General features: G+C 31.0%; 1 protein-coding gene across 1 annotated transcript in view; it reads left to right on the top strand.

Annotated features, from left to right (window-relative positions):
* Window positions 1-25,763, top strand: part of LOC113378627 (E3 ubiquitin-protein ligase highwire-like) — a 107,292-nt gene that overhangs the window by 80,047 nt on the left and 1,482 nt on the right. The window contains exons 43-54 of the mRNA XM_026619178.1: window positions 841-1,068; window positions 1,139-1,252; window positions 5,001-5,137; window positions 5,205-5,505; window positions 8,173-8,345; window positions 8,408-8,624; window positions 10,019-10,312; window positions 12,787-12,939; window positions 14,953-15,063; window positions 15,140-15,310; window positions 18,861-19,079; window positions 23,285-23,570. Of these exons, the coding sequence (XP_026474963.1) occupies window positions 841-1,068; window positions 1,139-1,252; window positions 5,001-5,137; window positions 5,205-5,505; window positions 8,173-8,345; window positions 8,408-8,624; window positions 10,019-10,312; window positions 12,787-12,939; window positions 14,953-15,063; window positions 15,140-15,310; window positions 18,861-19,079; window positions 23,285-23,570 (2,404 nt within the window). The remainder of the gene's footprint in view (window positions 1-840; window positions 1,069-1,138; window positions 1,253-5,000; window positions 5,138-5,204; window positions 5,506-8,172; window positions 8,346-8,407; window positions 8,625-10,018; window positions 10,313-12,786; window positions 12,940-14,952; window positions 15,064-15,139; window positions 15,311-18,860; window positions 19,080-23,284; window positions 23,571-25,763) is intronic.

The raw sequence follows: 25,763 nt of genomic DNA, 5'->3' as shown, positions 1-25,763 counted from the left end.
GATTTTTTGGAGGGTGAAGCAGAATTATATTTCAGTTTCACAAATTTCAACATTTTCAGAAAAAGATTTTATTCAAAATTTTCAAAAATATGCAAAGTTTTATACTTTAAATATAAATTTTAAATTTACAATTCAGTTTAAAAATGTATATATTTCATATGCGTTATTGTAATTATAAGAAGTATATCCGTAATTCGGCACCTCTTGTTAATATAAACATTCTCGAATGCTTTGAGCGATAGGATCCTCACTGTAAATTTTATGAACGATAAAATATATAGTGATTATAATTTTTCATTTGAAAAATGTTTAAAACAATTGTTATTAATCATTGATCAATTGGTCACTGATTTTTTTGCCTCGAATATATAATTCTGGTACGGGAAGCTCCAGCAATTTGCCTTAAGGCACGATGTCATAAACCACTAGTTTTTTTAGTGATCATTTTCTCGCAACACAAAAAGGAATACTAATGGGTAAACACTATTTTGGTCATAACATTATATATTGTCATTCATAATTACTAAATGTTTTTTTTTTTGTATTTTATAAAACAGATTGTAATTGAATCTTGAGATTTTTTCAAACTGTGTTTTATTCAGCAATCAGAAATACATAAAGATTCCTATAAGCTAAATTGGCAATATTTGAGAGCAAAGTCTAAGAACTCCAGCAAGATCTTCTTAGTTTAACAATTGATATGATAATATTATATTGAAGCTAATATAAGACTAAATCTAAAGGCCATTGACGTTTCAATCTTCTTACGCCAAATGATTGGGTAATGTCGACAATTGATGAGGATTCTAGAGAAAATAAAAAAAAAATATTCTTTTTCAGGTTATCGTGCACATAGTCCAAGCAATCCGCAAGGAAGCAGTTCGAGCCCGCGTCGAATGGGAAACATTCCTTTGCACTCCTTCGAATGAGACAGCCCTCGAAGGAAATTCTACGCCGACTCAGCCGAACACTTCGCAGAATCATGCCTCTGTGGCTCAGCACCAAAACAGTAGCACCGAGTCGCTCACCAAGTCACCGGATAATTATTGCTTCGAAATGCTGAGCATGGTGAGGACAAAGAAGAGTATAAAAGGGTTGCACATTTTATAAGTTTTTACGCTCTTCTTTGTTCTTTCAGGTTTTGGCTTTATCGGGGAGCAGTGTAGGAAGGGCTTACCTATCGCATCAGCATGGCCTGCTGCGAGATTTGTTCAGTTTGCTGCATACGGGTAGCGCCAGGGTGCAGAGACAGGTAATAATAATAAATGGTAGTCTGCCCGAAGGCAGGTCCATGGTGTGAGAGCCACCACAACAAATGACTTCCTTGTCCTTCATCCCATTACCACTATTGTCTATCGCCCCTTTTTTTTCATGTATTTTCCTTTCCAAACTTTTGTTTCCATGCTTCTTGATCGTGTGCTTCGGCTTTCAGTTCCCTGTATTTTCTCTTCTCGCGTAAGTCGTCAATCGTCTGCATTCTTCTTCTTCCCATTCCTTTTGTTCCTTCTATTTTACCCCAGAGACAGGTAAAGATAGATTTATTATCTTGTGAAACATTTTTAACTTCACGAAAGAGAAGTTTATGTTTTCGCCAAAAAATCCGATTCGCTCAATGTTTTAAGACATTCTGTATCGAATGAGACCCAATTTGGAAAAAGTATGTATGTGTGTATGTGTTTGTGTATGTGTGAACAGATTTCTCAGAATGATGTGCCTAGTATCGCGAATAACTGAATACTGAATTCATAAACTTGAAAATCTTATATATAAAAATGGAGCTCGATAAAATGATCCACTAAAACTCGAAAACGGCTAAACCGATTTGGCCAGTCTTAGTCTTGAAAAATTTATGCTAATCAGTAGGTTGTCGGAAAGGTGAGGTATTATTTCAAAATCGCGTAGAAACTTTACATTTTCAAGTTTAAAATTTTTGTAGAAGCGCAATTTAAATAAAACAATGGACGGTGGCTAATACGTCAAATGTCAAACATTTTTGACAGATGATGTTCAATCACGTTTAAATGATGGTTTACATTAATATTATTTAATTATGATTACATTGTAGTAAGTAGTTTTCTTTGCAGTTATATTTATACACAAAAACGTTATTAAACGGATTGCAAGTGTTACTAGAAACTCAAAATATCAACTTTTTTGAAATGCTAATATAAAAATTCACTTTTTGGCATATGTTTCTCAAATTCGGTGCTCAGAATTTTATTTGTATAATTATATACTCATTGGCATTTATAAAACATTTTCTATATTATATTATTTTTTATTTATCTTATTTAAATTCAGAACCTAAATTTGGTATCTATCAAAGGGACTTGTTGTCGAATAACATTTTTCCAGTTATAATTTCCCAGAATTTATCGAAGAATAGATAGTAATATATAAAGGTTCGGGGTTAAAAAGGTGCACCACCGATATGTCAAAAATCAGTAAAGTTAAGCATTGTTTAATAACAATATTTAAAAGTAGAGGGAAAAAGATGTGTAACCAGCTATACCCTTGAAGTGATATAATTGGTATGATTTTTAAGTCAAATTGGACTTTTTATTAAATTTACTTTAATTCGCGGAATCTTTTCAAAAAGCAGATCAAAGAAGAAATACTTAATTCATTTCCTATCTCTCCTCGCAGAAGTTTGAAGATTTTCTATAAGCTCATTAGTATTATCAATAAGTCGAAATCAATATCAATCAATAAGTCGAAAGACCAAAAAAAAAAAAGACTTGGATTGGATTATACCATTTTTTCTATAGTTCCAGGTTTCTATAGTAGTAACTTCCAGTTTGATTGTATTGACAAAATATAGACAAACTAATGGGGTTTATTGTTTTGATAATACCTCATTGTATATAGCATTCAAACAACACATCCTTTTACACTTAAAGTATTAGTATTTTTGTTTCTCTAGAAATTGTTTAGAAAATACCTTAATCAGCAAATCAACGTTTGCCGGGTCAGCTAGTATATATAAAAATGATTAAAACTACCTCGAAGGGGGGGTTCACAAATATACTGATACAAATATAAAATTAGGAAAATTTCTATAATCCGTTTAATTCGCAAGATAAAATTTGATGCAATAATCAGTGTCCTTTTGTATTGAAAGGAATTTATAATAATAATAGAATTGAAAGATACGAATTTACTCAGGCTATTTTAGAAAGAATACTTAATACACTAACATCCGGTGCCTACATAAAGTAAATAATATTGTAATTATATAAATATTTAAACTGAATTTTTTCTCAATATTTAAATATTTTCGACATTGATGAAACTTTTTTTGACGATAGATATTCAATAATGCAATACATATATGTTGTGTTTTTTCTTTCTGGAGAGCTTTCCCATAAATTATTGCTCCAATTTATCTAGATTAAATTGCATTATCTAACAACCCTTTCAAAAGCAAAAAATATTCTGTATATATAAAAAATATTTAGTTTAATGATGAGTCGATATACTAGCGACTATATTTGACAATTGCTTATACAATATATATATTGTATAAGCAATTGTCAAATATAGTCGCTAGTATATCGACTCATCATTAAACTAAATATTTTTATAGTTTATAGTTATTACGACCTAAAGAGACATATGTTTTTAGCGATGAGATTTAAAATTTAGTAATTCTAAAAATATTGGTATTTTTAAGGTAAATACCGATATTAATATCGCCGAAAATTAGTTTATAGTTATAACGACCTAAAGAGACATATGTTTTTAGCGATGAGATTTAAAATTTAGTAATTCTAAAAATATTGGTATTTTTAAGGTAAATACCGATGTTAATATCGCCGAAAATTTAGGCGGTTTTTCGGTATACCATGATATACATTAAACCATGATTAGATATCATGGTCTTATATAACATACTAAAATATTGCGGCTTTACGACAAGTCGTTTAGTTTTCAAAATTTTATCAAAATTTAAGAACATTACTACAGTTATTTTGACGTTTGTTAAAGTTAGACCTTTCATCGGCAGTTTGCTCAAAAACACCTGAACCGTTTCAGAAATTTAAAAACCATTCGATGTATCTCGATAAGGACTATCGCCTCTGAGTTTTCTAAGACGATCGGCCAAGCCGTTTCTTCGTAAATTTAGCTCACAATCCTAAATCGATTTAAAAAAATCAAAAACGGTTGCTTGGGAAAGATATTGCTCGGGAATCGTGCTGATTAATTTTGCACAAAGATCAGCCAAGCCATTTCTTAGTAAATAACTGTTGAAAAAATGGTTTCGAAAAAACTGTTTATATTAATAGATATCATGGTCGTAAAGGACATACTGAAATATTTCGGCTCTACGAGAAGTCGTTTAATTTTAAAAATTCATCAAATATAGTCAAAATTTGTGTCAAAGATCGCTTTTGTGATGTGATAAGACAAAATTTGAATTTTGTCTCTTAGCTGCTAGAAATGGTTTTGGAATTACTAGAACAGTGAGTGCCTTGGTACTTAAGAAGGGTAATAATTTCTCACAAAATATAAAAACTGCATAAAATTAAAAGAATTATTATTTATCCTCATCAATCTGTAAACTTTCTGAAGTTTTTATAAATGATTCCAAACACTCTCCTTCTCTTTCATTTTTCAAAAACTGCCTTATTAAGTGATGATGTCTTCAGTTTTGCTAAAGTTTTTGCTTGATGTCATGATAGTGACAGGTCTGATAGACGCTTCTCTCTTAAAATTTTTAAGTCATCTTTAATTAGTTTTAGTTTTGAAACATAAAATAAAGCTATGAAGAGATATATTTAGGCACTTGCTATTGTAACTGATTTAATTGAATATCTCTATCTAAATCTTATATATAATAATGGAGCTCGGCTTTTAAGTTTTTATCAATTGTTGAAAGTTTTACCTAATTATTTAAATCTCAATTTCGGTTGATTAAGTCAATTATTATATATATCGGAAAATTCATGCGGCTTACCTTAAGACAAATTACCACTTATGTTTAATTTTTTTCTATCAAGGTGACATCACTCCTTCGTCGCATATTACCAGACGTTGCACCATCGGCTTTATGTGCAGTCATTTCCGTTGCAAAACTACCTCCTCAAGATTATGCAGTCGTTGCATCCGAAAACGACGAAGAATTCGATATGCACCAGTAAGTATAATTATTATCATAACTCTATAAACAAATAACATCTATTATCATCACCTATTTTTCCCAGGATGGGTATCCTCGATGTCTTCCTCGGCTGCATTGCCAAGGCCCTAAGAGTCCAAGTGAAGACCCAATCAAGAAGTGTCATCGTGGCAACTTTATCGGCCTATTTAGGCAGTTCAATTGATGCAACCACTACCAGTCACCATCAAGACGATGAAGATGAAGAAGCCCAAGGCGATGAAGACAGGTTGAGAAATGTTACAAATGATGATATTCCGGTGCACAATGGCAGATGGTGGTTGGCTGGTGACGTTGCTGCAAAACAAGCCGAAGGGATTATTAAATTGTTGAAGGATATGGCAATGGTAAGTGGTGGTAATTGATACATGATTTTTTTAACTTGCCGAGAGAGAAGTTTATGTTTTTGCCAAAAATGCTTCAAATATTTTCAATGTCAAACAGTGATAAACATTTTTTTGTAATTTTTTCCATTTATTTCTACAATCTAACTATATTTCTATAATTCAAACAATCCTAAAAAATTTCCTTAACAAACTTCAGAAAGATTTATCTAAATTAGAAAAGCCTGATTTGCTAATTAACTTCCCGATGGAGAAGTTTATGTTTTCATCAAAAAATCCGATTCGCTAACTTTATGTATTCTCGACGTTTCAAGCCAATCTAAATCGATTGAGACCAAATTTGGATATAGAATGTGTGTGTGTCTGTGTGAACAGATTTTTTGCCGTAAATCGACGTTTTCTCAAAAACAGCTGGAACGCCTGAAGCGATTTCAGAAATTTAAAAGTCATTCGATGTATAGCGTTTATCAGTTTTGTGTGACGATCTGCCAAGCCGTTTCTTTGTAAATCGCAGAAAAGTCAAAAATTTTTCGTCCACGTTTTAGCCCACAATTTTAAATCAGTTTTGAAATTTTAAAAACTGTTCGAAAGATAGTTGGGAATGATACTGATTAGTTTTAGGTGGAAATCTACCCAGCCGTTTTCTTGTAATTAACTGTTGAAAAAAAATTTAAGACGATTGTTATGGTGGAACTTTTTTTGGCGATATATATCATGGTCTTCTATAACATACTAAAATATTACGGCCCCTGGCAAATCTTTTAATTTTAAAAATTCGTCAAAATTTAAAAAAATGACCATTGTTTTTTGACTTTTCATCAAAATTACCACTTTCATCGATGTTTTCTCAAAAACGGTTGAGTTGATTTCAAAAATTTAAAAACCATTCTATGAACCTTTATAAGCACTCGCGCTGTTCAGAGTTTTGATAAGATCGGCTTAGCCGTTTCTTTGTAATTAGCAGAAAAGTGGAAGTGGATTCAAAAACTATTCAAAAGATATTATTTGGGAATTATTTTTGGCTGATTAGTTTTGGACAAAGATCGGCCAAGCCGTTTTTTCGCAATTTCACACATGAAAGCGTATGTTATAAATGCGTACTTCGAAGACATGTTATCATAAGATTCTTTCTTGCTTTGATTATATGTAAGATACACCTGATAGCACAGCAATTTGATAGACATTTTCACAATTATTCCTACCAAGAAGACAAGTATAACTTACTCGTGTATACTTACAATTAGCACCGCGATTGTGGAATTTGGCAAAACTGATTACCCTGATTTTTTTACGATTTTTTTGCTGTCGATTGGTGTAAAACATAAAATTTTCTACTCTTTCCGTTCTCGAGATAAATGGGTGGGGCCAAATTCTGTGCTGACTAAACGCATAGTCAGCACCGACTCCTCTAAAAATGCATTTTTTTTTTTTTACTATCCTTATCAGTGTTTTTTTTTGCTGTCGAATTGTGCAATTATTTTTCGGAAAAGTTTTATCCATCATAGATTTTCACGCATCGAGAAGTTCGAAAATTTGCAAATTTAAAAAAATTGTCAGTTTTGAAAATGCCCAATTTTTTGCTTGCTTACTTAAATATAAAACAAACAAAAATTCAAAAACTGATTTTTAACCCCTTCTCAGAGAGGTTGTCATTTTTTAAACTGGTCAATCTTTTAAAAAACTAATAATTGTTTCGGAATCTGTGATTTGTTTGCTTTGTGATACAAAAAAGAAAAATTTAAAAAAATCAATTTTAATTTTGGTTTTTCGCGTAGTATGGAAACGGATCGCAATCCGTTTGTGATAAGTAAAATGGTGCATTTAGATCTATGCATTTCTACTTAAAATAATCTAAAGAGACCACTTAGTTAACAATTTTTCAATATATGTACTTTTTCAACGCATTCGAGATAATATGTTTATTGAAGTAAATGATTGTGCAAAATTGGCCTGTTTACTTGATTTTCTATGGTTTCGACGTTTAACATGACGATAAAGTTTATGCAGTCCTACGAAAATTGTTTGAATTATATAAATTAATTAGAATTTGGAATAATAAAGTGCAATTTTTGAACCTACAAGCACACGTGTCTGTGCACCGTAATTAATATAATTACAGATATTATTTTAAATGTGTTTGGAAACCTTCGACTGGAAACCGCAATGTTTACTCAATTGTAAGCAAAAACTTTATTTCCGCAATAAACAGCTGGAACTTTTATCTAAATAATATCTGAATCTCGAATTCTATTGAAATTGAAATGCTATTGGCGGAAGCCTGCGTTAGAAGCTTCAAAAAATCTCTCTTTTTGAAGAATTTTTGGAGAAAAAAATAAATATTTAATTGAAACGAAACTGTCAGGTTTTATTGTTATATATCTCAACATTCTTCTCAATTTTGTTCATTAAAATATTTGTTATAATATGCCGGGTACAAGCATTTTGCCGATGCGCCACGAGCCTGCCGGTGTCATTTGACGGGAAAGATGCCGTCGATTCCATCCGAATCAAAAAAATCAAAGTAGTATAGATTCTAGTTGATTTAAAAAAATCCAGAAAAAAATGAGAAATTTAGCAATTTTTTTGCAACTTGAAAAATTATTACACTACATTTTGCCTTAAGGCAAATAGACACTTTCAACTAGATTTTAAATGAAATGTTTGTTTCAGGGTAAGCTTTCGGAAGCATGGGCCTATGTCACAAAATCAGCCATAGCTCAAGCGATTTTGAATTTAACACGACTTGACGACAAGTATCGTTCACCACAGGCTTGTCTTAAAACGCCAACGTTGTGGTTGGCCCTTGGTGCACTTTGTGTGTTAGACGAAGAGCACGTTGAAAAGTGAGTATTGGAACTGTAGTATCAAGTATCAAATTATTTTCTAATCTGATGTTTTCCATTAGGTTATCATCTGGCCGATGGAGCACCACCAATGCACCACAACGGTCTATTCAAGCATCAGAACAACAAGCACCAGCACCTGCACCTGGGCCAACTTGTGCAAATCATGATGATGGAGAAACCAGGGCTCTGGTTTTGTGTACCGAGTGCGGAGCTCTTTGTGCAGAATGTGATCGTGTTTTGCATCTACCCAAGAAAGCCAAAGATCACATGAGAACTGTAAGATAAAATTCACTTTGTTATCGATTCAGTATCGATATATTTATTTTTTTATTATTTATTTATTAACATCCCGAAGGAGAAGTTTATGTTTTCATAAAAAAAATCCGAATTGCTAATTTTATGTTTTCTGGACGTTGCAAGCCATTCTGAATCGAATGAGACCAAATTTGGAAAAAGTATGTGTGTGTGTGTGTGTGTGTGCATGTGAACAGATTTTTTGCCGTAAATCGACGTTTTCTCGAAAACGGCTGGGCCGATTTCAAAAATTTAAAAGCCATTCGATGTATCTCGATGAGAACTATCGTTTGTCAGTTTTGTGGGACGATCGGCCGAGACGTTTCTTTGTAAATTGCAGAAAAGTGAAAAAATTCCACTTCGTGCACGTTTTAGCCCGCAATTCTGAACCGATTATGAAAATTCAAAAACCGTTCGAAAGATATTGGTTGGGATTCGTGATGATTAGTTTTTTGTCAAGATCGGCCGGGCCATTTTCTTGTAATAAAGTGTTAAAAAAATTTTGTCGACGATTTTTATTATTATTTTTTTGACGATAGATACCATAGTCTTCTAGGTCATACTAAAATATTACGGCTCTACGACAACTCGTTTAGCTTTAAAAATTCGTCAAAGTTTGCAAAAATTAGTATGGTCTTTTTGGCATTTGTCAAAATTATAATTTTTATCGACGTTTTCTCAAAAACGCCTGAACCGATTTTAGAAATTTAAAAGCCATTTGATGTATTTCGGTGAGGACTATCGTTCGTTAGTTTTGTGCAACGATCTGCCAAGCCGTTTCTTTGCAATTTGAAAAAAAGTGTTAAACTTTTCGTCCACATTTAAGCTCATCCTACCGAACCGATTTAAAAAAATCAAAAACTGTTCGAAAGATATTAGTTGGGAATGGTACTGATTAATTTTAGGTGAAAATCTACCGAGCCGTTTTCTTGTAATTAACTGTTGAAAAAAATATTAAGACGATTTTCATGAAACTGTTTTTGGCGATATACATCATGGTCTTATAAAACTTACTGAAATATTATGGCCTTACGACAAGTAGTTTAATTTTAAAAATTCGTCAAACTTTGGTAAAATTATTATCGTTTTTTTTTAAAGTAGGATTGATGAAGTATATTATTTACACTTTTTTTTTGATAAAGTCGATTATTCACACATATCGGGAAGTTCATGTAACTTGCCTCAAGGCTAAATACCAAACCAACTAGTTCCAAATTTGGTCTCCTTCGATTCAGAATGGCTTCAGAAATGTCCAGGAGAAAACATAAAATTAGCGATTCGGATTTTTTTATGAAAACATAAACTTTTCCTTCGGGAAGTTAATTAACTTTGGTTTGGTTCGATTCAGTGACTAATATTTTTTTTACCTTACCTAGGTTTGTAAAGAAGAAGTAGACGCCATCCGTGTCGATCTCCACGAAGGTTGCGGTCGTGCCAAGTTGTATTGGTTATTAGCCTTAACCGATGCCTCCAGATTGAAGGCTCGCGTTGAATTCCGGGATCCTGGTAGCGGCCCTGGTGGTGCAATAGGCCCTGGTGGTTTCGATCCGTCTGGACAACATGTTACAGCAGGTTATGCAGCGACACAAGGCGTGTGCAGGTTCTGCAAAACACAAGGAGACACCGGGCTGTTGGCTATAGGGAATGTTTGTGCCGATGAAGAATGCCAGGTAATAAAATACTATTTACAATTGTCAGAATTTTTTTTATCAACTTCGATATTTTTTAAAATTTTTCAAAATTTATTTCTTTGTTAAAAATGATGAAAAATTTCGAAAATTAGAATTTTTTGAAACTTTAAATTTTTTGTGAAAATTATGAATTTTTTTTTAATATTTCGAAATATTCTCAAATTTTCTTAATCTTATTCCATAGTACAAATATTGATTTAATGAAAAATTATTTCTATATTATTCGTGGTTTCTATAAATATTTGAAGTTATCGAAATGAAAAATATTTTTATAGACAAAACAGATATTACAACTGTTCAAAGAATGAGATTATATCGCCAGCGAAAAAGTAAAAAAAATACCATCAGTCATTTAATGTATGTTAATTTTAATTACATGAAGTTCATCAAACACAATTATTGCATAATGAGTGTAATTGCGAAAGCAATATTTCCTTAGGAGTTGTTTAACATATGCATTTTTATAGAGATTAAAAAATATTAAAGCAACACAGCTTTATTCTAACATGCCAAAGATATATCTTTTTTAACTTCCCGTAGGGTAGTTATAGTAATGGGCCGAAAATCGAAATTGAAATTTTTTACATTTTTCGACGTTTTGAAGGTTTCTGAACATTTTGGCATACCTTAGAAAAAATGGATGTGTGTGTGTGTTTTGTATGTCCGCATTTTTTCGTCCACGTTTTCGGGCGCACGGATCAACCGATTAGAATGATTCATTTACCATTCGATCCCTATTGATAGAAAGATGTTTTGATTAGTTTTTGGCAAAGGCAGATCCAGCCGTTACGGAGATACGGAGCAAAGAGTGCAGAAAATAGAAATCGACTTTTTGAGAGAACGGAGTATCCGATTTGAATGATCTAAAAAACATTCAATTAATAATGATTGAGAGAAGTGTTTATTAGTTTTTGGCAAAGGCAGGTCCCGCCATTTCAAAGATACAGAGCTAAATGTGCAAAAAATGGCAGTTTTTGAGTGAACTAAGCGTCCGATTTGAATGATCTAAAAAACTTTCTGCTTGTATTGACAAAACAATTGCTTTCGAGGATAAAAAATTATTACATCTTTTTTTATTTTCCATAAAATATTTTTGTAATTTTCGATTAAAAATTCAAACTAGTGGGGTGCATGGCATCATGCCTTAAGGCAAATTGCTGGAACTTCCCGTTCCAAATTTTTTTTTTTTTTTAATTTATATTTTTGCAAAAAGTTTACTCTGAAAAAATTAGATTTTTGAGAAACTATAAATTTTTGAAAAAAATTTACTTTTTTGAAAAAAAAAGACTTTTTGAAGAAGTTTATTTTGTAATATTTTGGAAGTTCTGAACTTTTTTTCAAAGCAATCGTACTGCTTTAACTGCATAGTGACGAAATATCGAAGCGCGTAAGCGCCGCGTCGCCGTCTAACGGATAAACATTGGTACACGGAACCCATAGGAATGTAAACAAAATTTATACTTATTGTTAAAATCTCTATAAAATATCTCATAATTTGATGTGCATATGTCTAATGATCATTTTTGATCTCCGAAACCGCTAGACCTGCCTTCAAGAAAATTGATCAATTCATCATTTTGTCAATAAAAGTATAATGTTTTTTGAATTATTAAAATCGGACGCTCCGTTCTCTCAAAAACTGATTACCGTTTTTGGCACTTATTGCCTCGTATCTTCGGAACGGCTAGACCTGCCTCCGCCAAAAACTAATCAGCCGTCTCCTTATCAATATGAAACAAATGTTTTTTGAATTCAAATAGGTTGATCGGTGTTCCCGAAATCGTCGACGAAAATTTGTATCCGCACACACATGCACACACGCACACACACACATACATCTATTTTTTCTAAGGTATGCCAAAATATTCAGAAACCTTTGAAACGTAAAGATATATAAAAATTCTCATTTTCGATTTTTTGCGATTACTGTAACTACTCTGCGGGAAGTTAAAAAATTGCCCAGGCTAAGCACAGTCTAAGCGCCACTCTGGTACAAATGTTTACCCAAGTGCGTTTAGAGCACTTTTCCAATTTTGTGGAAACTATTGAAAAATGTAAAAATGCCGCCAAGCTAAGCACAGTATAAGTGAAAATGTCGCACAGAATTGTTTGCAAATGCGTTTAGACTGTGACTATACAGGAGCACTTTTTCAATTTTGTTTAAATTAGGCAACTTTTTTTTTTTTTTTTGAAATTGAATTCGAAATTAAATGACGATTGTTAATGTTCTGGAGATAAATTGATTTATGATTTATGATTTACATTTGATTTGCTCAGATATAACAATAAGATAGTAAAAATAATGAAAGTTACAGTATTTGTAATAATATATTTGAAAACGTTTAAAATTCCTCAAATATTTCATTACGGTAAGGGAAGTTCCAGCAACTTGCCTTAAGGCACGATGCCATACCCACTACTAGTTTCTAATATACTTTGTGTATCTGTTACAGGAACTTGCTCGCAATGCCTGCTGCAAGCGTCTACCGTGCGGTCATCTATGCGGAGGGATAGCAAACGAGCAGCGCCATCTGCCGTGTCTGCGCGGATGCGATGTTCCGATTGCTGGGAGCAGCCAGATTAAAACTCCTGATGATCACTGCAAGGTAAAATAAATATATATTATAATATATACATATATATGGGTGTTACATCGTGAACAAAAATAATTTTAAAAATCCCAGACAATTTAAAACTATGCTTGCGGACCACATTAATACTTTAAAACACAATATAGACTTATGGCCGAAGTGAGCCATTTAATATTAATAAAAGATGTTCAGAAATCAAACCGTAATTAACTGTTGTAGACTCGATAATAATGTGAGTTTATTGATAACTCAATTTACAACTGAACTGATATGATATAAATTTTGATATCAATTTATTAGCCCGACAATTGATTGCTCACTAAAAACCGCGAGAACCATTTTACCATCGTGTAAACAATAATCTAGCTACAGCTTGCTAGATCCGACATTCGCATCAGCGTAGCTACAAGTGTGCTGTGTAGTTTAGTCATCACATTGGCGTCAATCAACTGTCAAGAACATGTTCATTCCGTCACAGACTTTTTTTTAACTTTCCGTGGGGTAAGCTATAGTAATCGCAAGAAAATCTAAATGAAATTTTTATTATATCTTTACGTTTCAAAGGTTTCTGAACATTTTAGCATAGTTTAGAAAAAATAGATGTGTGTGTATATGTGCGTGCATGTGTGGGTGTGTGCGGATACAAATTTTCGTCGACGATTTCGGGAGCACTGAAAAACCGATTTGAAAAATTCAAAAAACATTCGATTCGTGTTGATAAGAATACGTGCTGATTAGTTTTTGGCAAAGGCAGGTCTGGCCGTTCCGAAGATACGGGGTAAAAAGTGCCAAAAACAGTAACTCAGTTTTTAAGAGAACGGAGCCTTCGATTTTACTAATTCAAAAACATTTTGACAAAATGAACAACTGGTGAAATTTTTGGGAAGGCAGGTCTGGCGGTTTTGGAGATCTAATAAAGAAAGTAAAATACGATGAAATTTGGCGGTCAAAAATGATCATTAGACATATGCAAAAACAGGCATGTTTCAAATTATCAAAATTTGGATAAAAATCGATTTTTTAAATTTATTGTAAATTTAGAAATTTTTGTAAGAAATCGATCTTTTTTTGTAAATTTATCAAATTTATTAATGTTTTTTTTAAAAATGAACAATTTCGAAAATTAGTTTTTTTTGAAACTTTTTAATTTTATTTGAAAATTTCGAAATATTCTCAAATTTTTGTAAGAAATCAGTTTTTTTAAATGTTGATAATTTTGAAATTTTTAAAATTCAGATGTTTTTTGAAAATGATGTAAAATTTCGAATTAGAATTTTTTGAAACTTCATTTTTTTTTAATTTAGATTTTTTTTTAAAATCAGATTTTTTCTTTGAAATTTCTAAATTTTCTCAAATTTTTGTAAGTGTTTTTTACAAATTTTAATATTTTTTCAAATTTTTCAACATTTAGATGTTTTTTGAAAGTGATGAAAAATTTCGAAAATTAGAATATTTTGAAACTTTGAATTTTTTTTTTTAAATTCCGAAATGATCTCAAATTTTTGTTATAAAGCGTTTTTTTTAATTCTGATATTTTTCCACATTTTTCAAAATTTAGATGTTTTGAAAATTATGTAAAATTTCGTTATTTGAATCATTCAAATCGGCACTTCGTTCTCTTAAAAACTGAGTTACCGTTTTCGGCACTTTTCGCCCCGTATCTTCGGAACGGCTAGACCTGCCTTTGCCAAAAATTAATCAGCACGTCTCCTTATCAATACGAATTGAATGCTTTTTGAATTATTCAAATCGCTTCCCGAAATCGTCGACTAAATGTTGTATCCGCATACAAACACTTGCACATCCAAAGATATACCAAAATGTTCAGAAGCCTTTGTAATGTAAAGATATTATAAATAAGACCCACGTTATTAGACTAGCTAATATATATTGAATGTAATATACTAATTGTAATATTTAAAAATGAAGAAATGAAGTTCTTCATTGTGTATATCACAAGCATGAAACGCTGTTACGTTTATTTAACAAAAACAAAATACTTAATAATATATTATTTACTTCCCGAAGGCGAGGTATGTTTCAACGAAAATTTCTTGGGATGGAGCACAAGCCAGATATGAAATTGCACCGTCCACCAGCAGCAGCGACATTAAGATACCCAGACCGAGATTGACACAGGTAAAAATGAAACATTTCTAAATTGTTTTCGAGTATGAATAAACAAATACCGATTCATTCGTAATTTATTTATTAGGATGGGGAGGACATGTGCATGATCTGCTTCACGGAGAATTTATCTTGTGCTCCTAGCCTGCAATTGGCTTGCGGCCACGTCTTCCATGCGCACTGCTGCAGGAACATTCTGTCGAACAGGTGGCCGGGGCCCAGGATCACTTTTGCATTTTCCCAATGCCCAATCTGCAAGGTAAATTAATAAATGACTCTTGATAACGACTAGGGTTTGTCGGTTTTCAAAAACCGATTTTAAAAACCGTTTTTTTGGCGAAAATTATGGAATTCGAAAACCGGTTTTTAGCGAAAAAAGTCGGTTTCTACTGTATACGTGGAAAATGACAAATATAACCAAATATAAAATATAGATCAAAGCATTTTGGTTCTTGAAATCATATCGGTTCAATAGCATTTGATATCTTATCAGTCTGCAATGGTTCCCAGAAGGGTTTTGTATATATTAATTTAGATTTCTATACCAGTGTATATATTAATTTAAATCAGTGTAACTTCTTCTTGAAGAAGTAACTTCCTCTATTCAAACTATTCAAAAAAAAGTTTTAAACCATAGAACCCACAAAAAACAAAAAGCTTAGAATTATTATATACAAAGGACACGTCTAAGTAGCAATTCAATAGCCGTTCTCAGTTTACTGAAATCATATTTTATTAAACAAAAAAAAAAACAATTAGAATGTTTAAAATTAATTAATTAAAATAGCTCGGAACACACAATACCCGAGTTTAGCTTAATTGTTTTTAAAACTATAATTGATATTAACAAGTATGTATCAACATGTATCTAATATTTTTTATTTTATTTTAACTTAATGATTTTTTTTATTTAAAAATGTAATATTTTTATTTATTCGAAAATTTTGCTTTCACTATCATAAAAATATTTTCATTCTTATATGTGAAAATGATGCATGAATAACGAATAATTATTTTCAAAGTTATTTAATCAAGATAAACTATTATTTTTTAATTCTACTAATTGAAATTAAAATAATTTTCAAATAGTGCTCTAAATTACACTAAATTTGCTGATAAATTACAGAATATTCGAGCAAAAATTTATTTTTTATATAAAATTCGAAAACCGGTTAAAACCGTTTTTTTAGTAAAATTAAAATTCGAAAACCGGTTTTCTGAAATGTCGGTTGTTGTATAAACCCTAATAACGAAATTATTAGACTTTTGTTTTATTTATAAACTTGTGGTGCATGGCATCGTGCCTTAAGCCAAATTGCTGAAACTTTCCGTACCAAAATTAAATACTCGAGGAAAAAAAGAGTGCGCGTAAGGTTCAAACGCGATTTAAGTAAAACTAATTTGCTACTGTACAAAATGGCATTTAAGTGAAAACTAGTGGGGCGCATGGCATCGTGCCTTAAGGCAAATTGCTGGTACTTCCCGTACCAAATATTATTATTTTTTTAAAAACGATTAACATTTTTGAAAAAATTTTACTTCGAAAAAACTAGATTTTTGAGAAACTAGGAATTTGACAAAAAATTATTTTTTTGAAAAAAAAATTTTTTTTCTTTATTTTACATATTTTGGAAATTCTGAACTTTATTTTAAAGCAATCGTACTGCTTTAACTGCATAGAGACGAAATATCGAAGCGCGTAGCGCCGCGCCGCATTCTAACGGATAATCATTGGTACGGAACCCATAGGAATGTAGACAAAATTTATACTTATTGTTAAAATCTCCATAAAATATCTGATAATTTAATGTGCATATGTCTAATGATCATTTTTAACCGCCAAATGGCTCATTTTTTTTTACTTTTTTTACTAGATCTCCAAAACAGCTAGACCTGCCTTCATGAAAATTTGATCAGTTCTTCATCTTGTTTGTTAATACAAGTAAAATGTTTTTTGAATTATTCAAATCGGACGCTCCGTTCTCTTAAAAACTGAGCTACCGTTTTTGGCACTTTTTGCCCCATATCTTCGGAACGGCTAGACCTGCCTTTGCCAAAAACTAATCAGCACGTCTCCCTATCAATATGAATCGAATGTTGTTTGAATTATTTAAATCGGTTGATCGGTGTTTCCGAAATCGTCGACGAAAATTTGTATCCGCACACACACACACACACACATCCATTTTTTCTAAGGTATACTAAAATGTTCAGAAACCTTTGAAACGTAAAGATACATAAAAAAAATTATTTTCGTTTTTTTTGCGATTACTATAACTTGCCCTACGGGAAATTAGTAAATACATCATATAACAATTTTGAATAATATTTATTAGTTATATGGTAACACTCGTGATGCACACATTTATTAGTGTCGAAAATCATTATACATATTTATATAATGATAAATTATAAATTAAATTATATTTATAAAAATTAGTCATACTTGAAATATGTCCTGATCGGTTTGTCATTGTAATTATCATTTAGGACTTGGACCTTTATTAGAGAAATGAAGTAATTGCTGATTAATAAATTCTATAATATTCGTTCACACAGTGTATTATGTTAAACAACGCCTAAACAAATATTGTTTTCACAATTTTTTTTTTCATGTAATAATTGTTTGAAGAACTTCATGTAATTAAAATTAACATACATTCTGTTAAGGCGCGAAGCTTAAAAATTACTTCGACGTCTAACTGGGTGTTGTCGATTTACTTCTCCTAACCACTACACTTTTAAATTTGTTCTATAATTGAACTTTTGGTGTGATCGGTGATTATTTAAGTAAAAGGCGACGTTTGATATTAATATTTATTATAAAAAAAATATGGTGAATATAATGGCATCAGATAGTTGGTGTTTCTATACTGAGCTCTAAACTTATACTAAATAAAAATTATTAAAAATTAACATTAACAATATTAGCCCCGCCCGTAAGAGGCGGGTTACATTAATTTATAAATCTCAGGGAAATGATTTCTTAGACTTATTTCAAGTCATTTTGCAGACACATAAAAAACTATCGACGCGGATGTAGACGGTCCAGACACATAAATTAAGCTCAAAAATTAAAATATCTTATATTACTAATGCATTTATACTTGAAAGTGTGAAATGGGCCGAAAATCGAAATTGAAAATTTTTACGTTTCTCGACGTTTTGAAGGTTTCTGAACGTTTTGCCATACTTCAGAAAAAATGGATGTGTGTGTGTGTATGTATGTATGGATACAAATTTTCAGTCACGTTTTCGGGCGCACGGATCAACCGATTTGAATGGTTCAAAAAACATTCGATTCCCATTGATAGGGAAAAGAGCTGATTAGTTTTCGGCAAAGGCAGGCCCAGCCATTTCGAAGATACGCAGCTAAATATGTAAAAAATGGCAGTTTTTGAGGGAACTAAGCGTCCGATTTGAATGATTCAAGGAACTTTCTGCTTGTTTGAACAAAATAATTGATTTTGGAAAAAAAAATTTGTTTCAAAAAAATTTTTTTTTAATTTTTTTTTTCAAAAAAATTTTTTTGTATACTGAAAATAATTCAGATTTTATTTTTAATTCTGACTATAGTTCTAATATTCTTTAAACAAATAATTTCAACTTTGCAATTCAGTTTATATAATTCTTATAAATATTAGACAATATTACAATGTTAATAATAATCTATTTGAAAACATTCAATATTCCTCGAACATTAGTTACGGTATGGGAAGTTCCAGCAATTTGCCTTAAGGCACGCTGCCATGCGCCCCACTAGTTTAGATTTTTATTTATGTGTTTATTAATAAACTATTTTTCCCCAGGCTGATATCGTGCATGAGTACCTCGAAGATTTGATTACGCCGATAAGAGAGTTGTATGCAGATGTGAAGAGGAAGGGCCTGATGCGTTTGAAGTACGAAGGTCTTTTGGATCCTGAAACCGAGACCCTTAAGCCGAGTGTTGCGAGCCGGTATAAAGGGGATGCGACCGCTTATGCAATGGAACGATACGCATATTATGTTTGCTATAAATGCAACAAGGTGAGTAAGGACAAGAATTAGTAGTAGTATTGTAATCTTGATTTAAATCAAATTTGGAAACATTTGTATTTAGAATTTTGGTATGTTTTTTGGCTTTGATATTCTTACTTGATGTTGTTTTTTGGTACTGAAATTCACTAACTAAATGTTAGTAATGTTAAATTTATTATTATTATCATATAATAGTGTGGCATCGTGCCTTAAGGCTGGAACTTACTGGCCCGTAACGAAATATTCGAAAAATTTTAAACGTTTTCAAATATATTATTAATACTGTAACTTTCATTATTTTTCCTATCTCGTTATATCTGAGCAAATAAAATGTAAATCATAAATCATAAATCAAAAATCAATTTATCTCCAGAACATTAACAATCGTCATTTCATTTCGAATTCAATTTCAAAAAAATAGTTTGCGCCTAATTTACACAGTAGAGTACCTTTCTAATTATCTCTCTAGATATTAATTTTGCTCATTAGTAGAGTCCTTTTTTATACTTGACAAATATTTCATAAGTTAAATGGTTTCATTGTCAATTTGCTTGACAATAGAAAAAATAAACAAAAATACCAGAAAAATTTGAAAAAAGGGACTCTACTGACCAACAAATTGATTTTTAAGTAAAAATCTAGAAATATATACTAGAAAAATTATAAAAAGGGACTCTACTAACCAACAAATTAATTTTTAAGCAAAGATTTAAACAAAAATACTAGAAAAAATTAAGAAAGGGACTCCGTTGACCAACAAATTTATTTTTAAGAAAAGATTCAAACAAGAAAACTACAAAAACTTGTAAAAAGGGACTCTACTGACCAACAAATTGATTTTTAACGAAATACCTAAACAAAAATATTAGAACAATTTATAAAAATGGACTTTACTGACGATTGTGTTTGAAGAACTTCATGTAATTAAAATTAACATACATTCATTGACTGCGTATATTTGTTTTTACTTTTTCGCTGCCGATATAAATTCATTCTTTGAACAGCTGTAATATCTGTCTTGCCTAAAAAATATTTTCCATTTTAATAACTTCAATAATTTATAGATACTACGAATAATATTCTAATCATGAACTTACGTTTAGTACACGGAATAAATGTTTAATTTGTTTTATTATTTTCAAGCAACAGGATAAATTCTTTTGATTCAGGCATTTTTAATTTAATCAACATTTGTACTACGATGTGACTTTAAAATGTTATTTATCTATGTCGATGCCGGTACGCATACAACGACAGATCTCTATTCACATCATTAGATGTATTAGATGTATTAGATATACAATTTACAATTTACAATTTTACAATTAAATAACAAAACAACCAAATATAAAATACAAATAAAGGAGTGCTAAACTAATTTAATTTTGTATCTTGATTTTATGAAACTTGATATTACGTCTTCGTTTATAGCATCTTCAAAAGTTTTGGTCCTGTATATCCATTAATTTGCAGAAATTATTTAAAAGTTTAGAAGCTTTTCTAAAAAAAAGAGCAGTATCAAAGACGAAGAAAAATATTTCACAGCATACACGACGACTAATGACAATAGAACCCGTATAGAAATGATTTCATCGAGAGCGAATGACGAACCGTTTTGGGCGTAACGCACTTCCGTTGCATTCGTACGGATTTACACCCTAGTCGCGCGTACAGAAGTTTTACTTCAAAAGATAAATTTGAACATATAGATTTTTTTCAATAAATTATAGTTATGTATGAACGTTTTTATTACAACATAATCTTTTTTTGTGAAAATTGTTTTCTACACGCCGAGACCTTCTAAACGATACCCCACATGATACAGAAAATACAATCTAAAATTTTTGAAGTAAAACTTTTTTAGACACCTCTGCTACAATTCGCAAAAAGTGTGATCGAATGGCATAGTGAAGTGTCCTGGGCTGGTTGGTAATGTCTTTGGATGTAGGTTCTGGATCACCAGTACGACCAGGAATGGTAATGGTGGGCTAGACCCGAGCGGTGAACAGTTGAATAGTTGTTGAAATATTATATTTGTGATGTGGACTCTCCAGAGTCCATTGGTAGTTTGATAGGCCTTTAGGACGAACAGCGATTTGATAGTAATTTGTAAACACACTTCTTACTTTGAATTATACTTTTATTAACTTCCCGTAGGGTAAGTTATTGTAATGGGCCGAAAATCGGAATTGAAAATTTTAACATTTCTCGATGTTTTGAAGGTTTCTGAACGTTTTGGCATACCTCAGAAAAAATGGATGTGTGTGTGTGTATGTATGTATGGATACAAATTTCCAGTCACGTTTTCGGGCGCACGGATCAACCGATTTGAATGGTTCAAAAAACATTCGATTCCTATTGATAGGGAAAAGAGCTGATTAGTTTTTGGCAAAGGCAGGTCCAGCCGTTTCGGAGATACGGAGCAAAGAGTGCAGAAAATAGAAATCGAATTTTTGAGAGAACGGAGTATCCGATTTGAATGATCTAAAAAACATTCAATTATTAATGATTGGGAGAAGTGTTTATTAGTTTTTGGCCCAGCCATTTCGAAGATACGGAGCTAAATATGTAAAAAATGGCAGTTTTTGAGAGAACTAAGCGTCCGATTTAAATGGTTCAAAAAACTTTCTGCTTGTCTTCACAAAATAATTGATTTTGGAAAAAAAAAAATGTTCCAATTTTTTTTTCTTTTTTTTTTTTTCAGTTTTTTGTATATCGAAAATATTTCAGATTTTATTTTTAATTCTGACTATAGTTCTAATATACTTTACAAATAATTTCAATTCTGCAATTCAGTTTATATAATTCTTATAAATATTACACAATGTTACAATATTTATAATAATGTATTTGAAAACATTCAGTATTCCTCGAACATTTCGTTACGGTACGGGAAGTTCCAGCAATTTGCGTTAAGGCACGATGCCATAATTGCCTCAAGACAGAATTCCACTTACAGCTAGTTATTAACTATTTTTACAATCAATAATTGTTGATAACCTTTTGGTTTTCATATCGGCAAAGACTACATTTTACTGAATACTATGTCTGTCAAACTTACTCCAAGTTTGATTCCAAGCTTGACTGCCTGTCTAACTTTTGTCTAACTCTTATATACTAACTTATTGTTTACAACCTATTTACAAAATCCAACAGTAAGCACTTCCGATGTCCGCGTAACCTACATATAACTAGCAACGCGTTTTGTAATTATTAAACAAAACTAGCTGTAAGTGGAATTCTGTCTTGAGGCAATTATGGCATCGTGCCTTAAGGCAAATTGCTGGAACTTCCCGTACCGTAACGAAATGTTCGAGGAATACTGAATGTTTTCAAATAGATTATTATAAATATTGTAACATTGTGTAATATTTATAAGAATTATATAAACTGAATTGCAGAGTTGAAATTATTTGTAAAGTATATTAGAACTATAGTCAGAATTAAAAATAAAATCTGAAATATTTTCGATATACAAAAAACTAAAAAAAAAAAAAAAAAAAAAAAAAAAAAAAAAAAAAAAAAAAAAAAATGGAACAAAATTTTTTTTTCCAAAATCAATTATTTTGTTAAGACAAGCTGAAAGTTCTTTCAATCATTTAAATCGGACGCTTAGTTCTCTCAAAAACTGCCATTTTTACATATTTAGCTCCGTATCTTCAAAATGGCTGGGCCTGCCTTTGCCAAAAACTAATAAACACTTCTCCCAATCATTACTAATTGAATGTTTTTTACATCATTCAAATCGGATACTCCGTTCTCTCAAAAATTCGATTTCTATTTTCTGCACTCTTTGCTCCGTATCTCCGAAACGGCTGGACCTGCCTTTGCCAAAAACTAATCAGCTCTTTTCCCTATCAATAGGAATCGAATGTTTTTTGAACCATTCAAATCGGTTGATCCGTGCGCCCTGAAACGTGACTGGAAATTTGTATCCATACATACATACACACACACACACACACACACACACACACACACACACACATCCATTTTTTCTGAGGTATGCCAAAACGTTCAGAAACCTTCAAAACGTCGAGAAATGTAAAAATTTTCAATTCCGATTTTCGGCCCATTACAATAACTTACCCTACGGGAAGTTAATAATGATTCGAATTGTTATTACAGTTCAATAGCTTATAAGCGACATTTATAAGCTTGATCGATTTTTATCTCAAATCTTTTCATCTCACATATATCCTCTATCTCCTTAGGCTTATTACGGTGGAGAGGCCCGCTGCGACATGGCCAATCAGCAGGGCGCCGGCGAGGAGGCCTCCTACGAGGCTTGCGAGTTGGCCTGCGGCGCCTGCAGCGACGTCTCCGGCGCCCGAACATGCCCGCGACACGGCATGGACTTCCTCGAGTACAAGTGCCGCTACTGCTGCTCCGTCGCCGTGTTCTTCTGCTTCGGCACTACGCACTTCTGCAACGCCTGTCACGAGGACTTTCAGAGGGTCGCCAACGTGCCGCCGGAGGAGCTGCCGGTGTGCCCTGCAGGTAATAATGGAAATATAATAAATATAATAATATAATTAAAGTTGTGCATGGCATCGTGCCTTAAGGTTTAAAGATTTTTTTTGAATATTGAAGAAGTTTCTTATTTATTTTTTTTGAAATTTTTGAGAAAATTTTTAAATTTTTGAGCAAATTCTACTTTTTTGAATATTAAATAGAAACCACTGTTTTTAAATTCATTGAAAATTTGTAAAATTTTTGAAAAAATGCGACTTTTTTGAAAATTTTAAAAAAAAACTGTTTTTAAATTTATTGAAAATTTTGAAAAAATGCGACTTTCTTGAATATTTAAAAAAAACTGTTTTTAAATTTATGTTTGGATAATAGTAGTAGTTTGAGTAATAGTAATGTTTTAAAATTTTGAAATTTTTGAAAAAATGCGATTTTTTTGAATGTTAAAAAAACACATTTTTTAAATTTATTGAAAATTTTGAAATTTTTGAAAAAATGCGACTTTCTTGAATATTGAAAGAAAAAACACTGTTTTTTAAATTTATTGAAAATTTTGAAATTTATGAAATAATGCGACTTTTTTGAAAATTAAAAAAAAAAACTGTTTTTAAATTTATCGAAAATTTTGAAAAAATGCGACTTTCTCGAATATTTAAAAAAAACTTTTTAAATTTATTGAAAATTTTGAAATTTATGAAAAAATGCGACTTTTTTGAATATTTAAAAAAAACACTGTTTTTATATTTATTTATTTTATTTTTATTTATATATATACATTATTTTCATACCTCAGACAGGCAGAGTTGCCTGGTATGAAAGATTATGAAAAACAGTTTTCATATTTATTGAAAATTTTGAAGTTTTTGAAAAAATGCGACTTTCTTGAATATTTAAAGAAAAAACACTGTTTTTTAAATTTATTGAAAATTTGTAAAATTTTTGAAAAATGCGACTTTTTTGAAAATTAAAAAAAAACTGTTTTTAAATTTATTGACAATTTTGAAAAAATGCGACTTTTTTGAATATATAAAAAAAACACTGCTTTTAAATTTATTGAAAATTTTGAAAGTTTTATAAAAACGCGACTTGTTTTGATAATTTTGACTCCTATTTAAATAGATTGATTTATATTATCGAAAATGTCAAACATTTTTTTGGACTAAGTAAGTTCATTCAATTATTATTAATTTTGGTATGGAACCCATACAAATGTAAACAAAATTTGTACTCATTATTAAAATCTCTATAAAATAACTGATAATTTGATATACATATGTCTTATGATCATTTTTGACTCCCAAATGACATTTTTAACGTCCTGTAGGTAGGTTAGTATTTATATTAATCATTCAAAAATCAACTAGTGGTGTATGGCATCGTGCCTTAAGGCAAATTGCTGGAACTTCCCGTACCGTAACGAAGTATTCGAGAAATATTAAATGTTTTCAAACATATTACTATAAATACTGTAACTTCCATTATTCGTTTTTTATAGACAAAATATAAAAGCTTATGAATTGGACGACGTTTGTATATGTTTACATGAAAAGTAAATAAACAAAACTTAATCAAGCGGAGTAAGAATGAAGGACCTTATATCATATTTATATGTAAATTGAATTGCAATATTAAAATTATTTATTTGAAGAATATAAGTTAGCTTTAGAACCTTAGCTAGATTTTAAATGAAAATCCGAATAATTTTCAATATTTTTAAAGTAAATCTTTTAAAAATTTAAAAAAAAATGAAATTTTGAAAACAAATATATATATATATATATATATATATATATATATAACAAATGTATTCTGAGTGGATAATATATATTAATTTGGAAATATGAACAAACAACACTCTTCTTGCACTAATTTATTAAATAATAATTTTCACAAACGTTTCGAGACTAGGTTTGTCTCATCATCAGTGTGTTATAATTAAAAAAATTTTAAAATATGGAAATCTAAAATTAGCATTTTGTGTTTTTCATTACAAGTCGTTCACTGCACGCTGTTCTTTTAATGCCAACGGTCTTCGGTGTTCGTATTCTCTCCCACTTGAAAACCACTTGAAATTGTAAAGTCACTCAATCAGATAGGAAAGAAAGGATTAGGGTCCAGTTGAAAAATAGATGTCGTTAGGAGAAAAAAATATTCTATGATGAGATGGTTTGTTATAGATTTGTTAACATTGTTATAATTAAAAGTGTATGTACATCTATATAT

This window comes from Ctenocephalides felis, unplaced genomic scaffold, assembly GCF_003426905.1.
Source record: "Ctenocephalides felis isolate EL2017-DRISC unplaced genomic scaffold, ASM342690v1 CF-g0.4_SCAFFOLD_01886, whole genome shotgun sequence".
Taxonomy (NCBI): Eukaryota; Metazoa; Arthropoda; class Insecta; order Siphonaptera; family Pulicidae; genus Ctenocephalides; species Ctenocephalides felis.
Note: the sequence above shows the minus strand (reverse complement) of the source record. Positions and strands in the feature narration are given on the sequence as shown.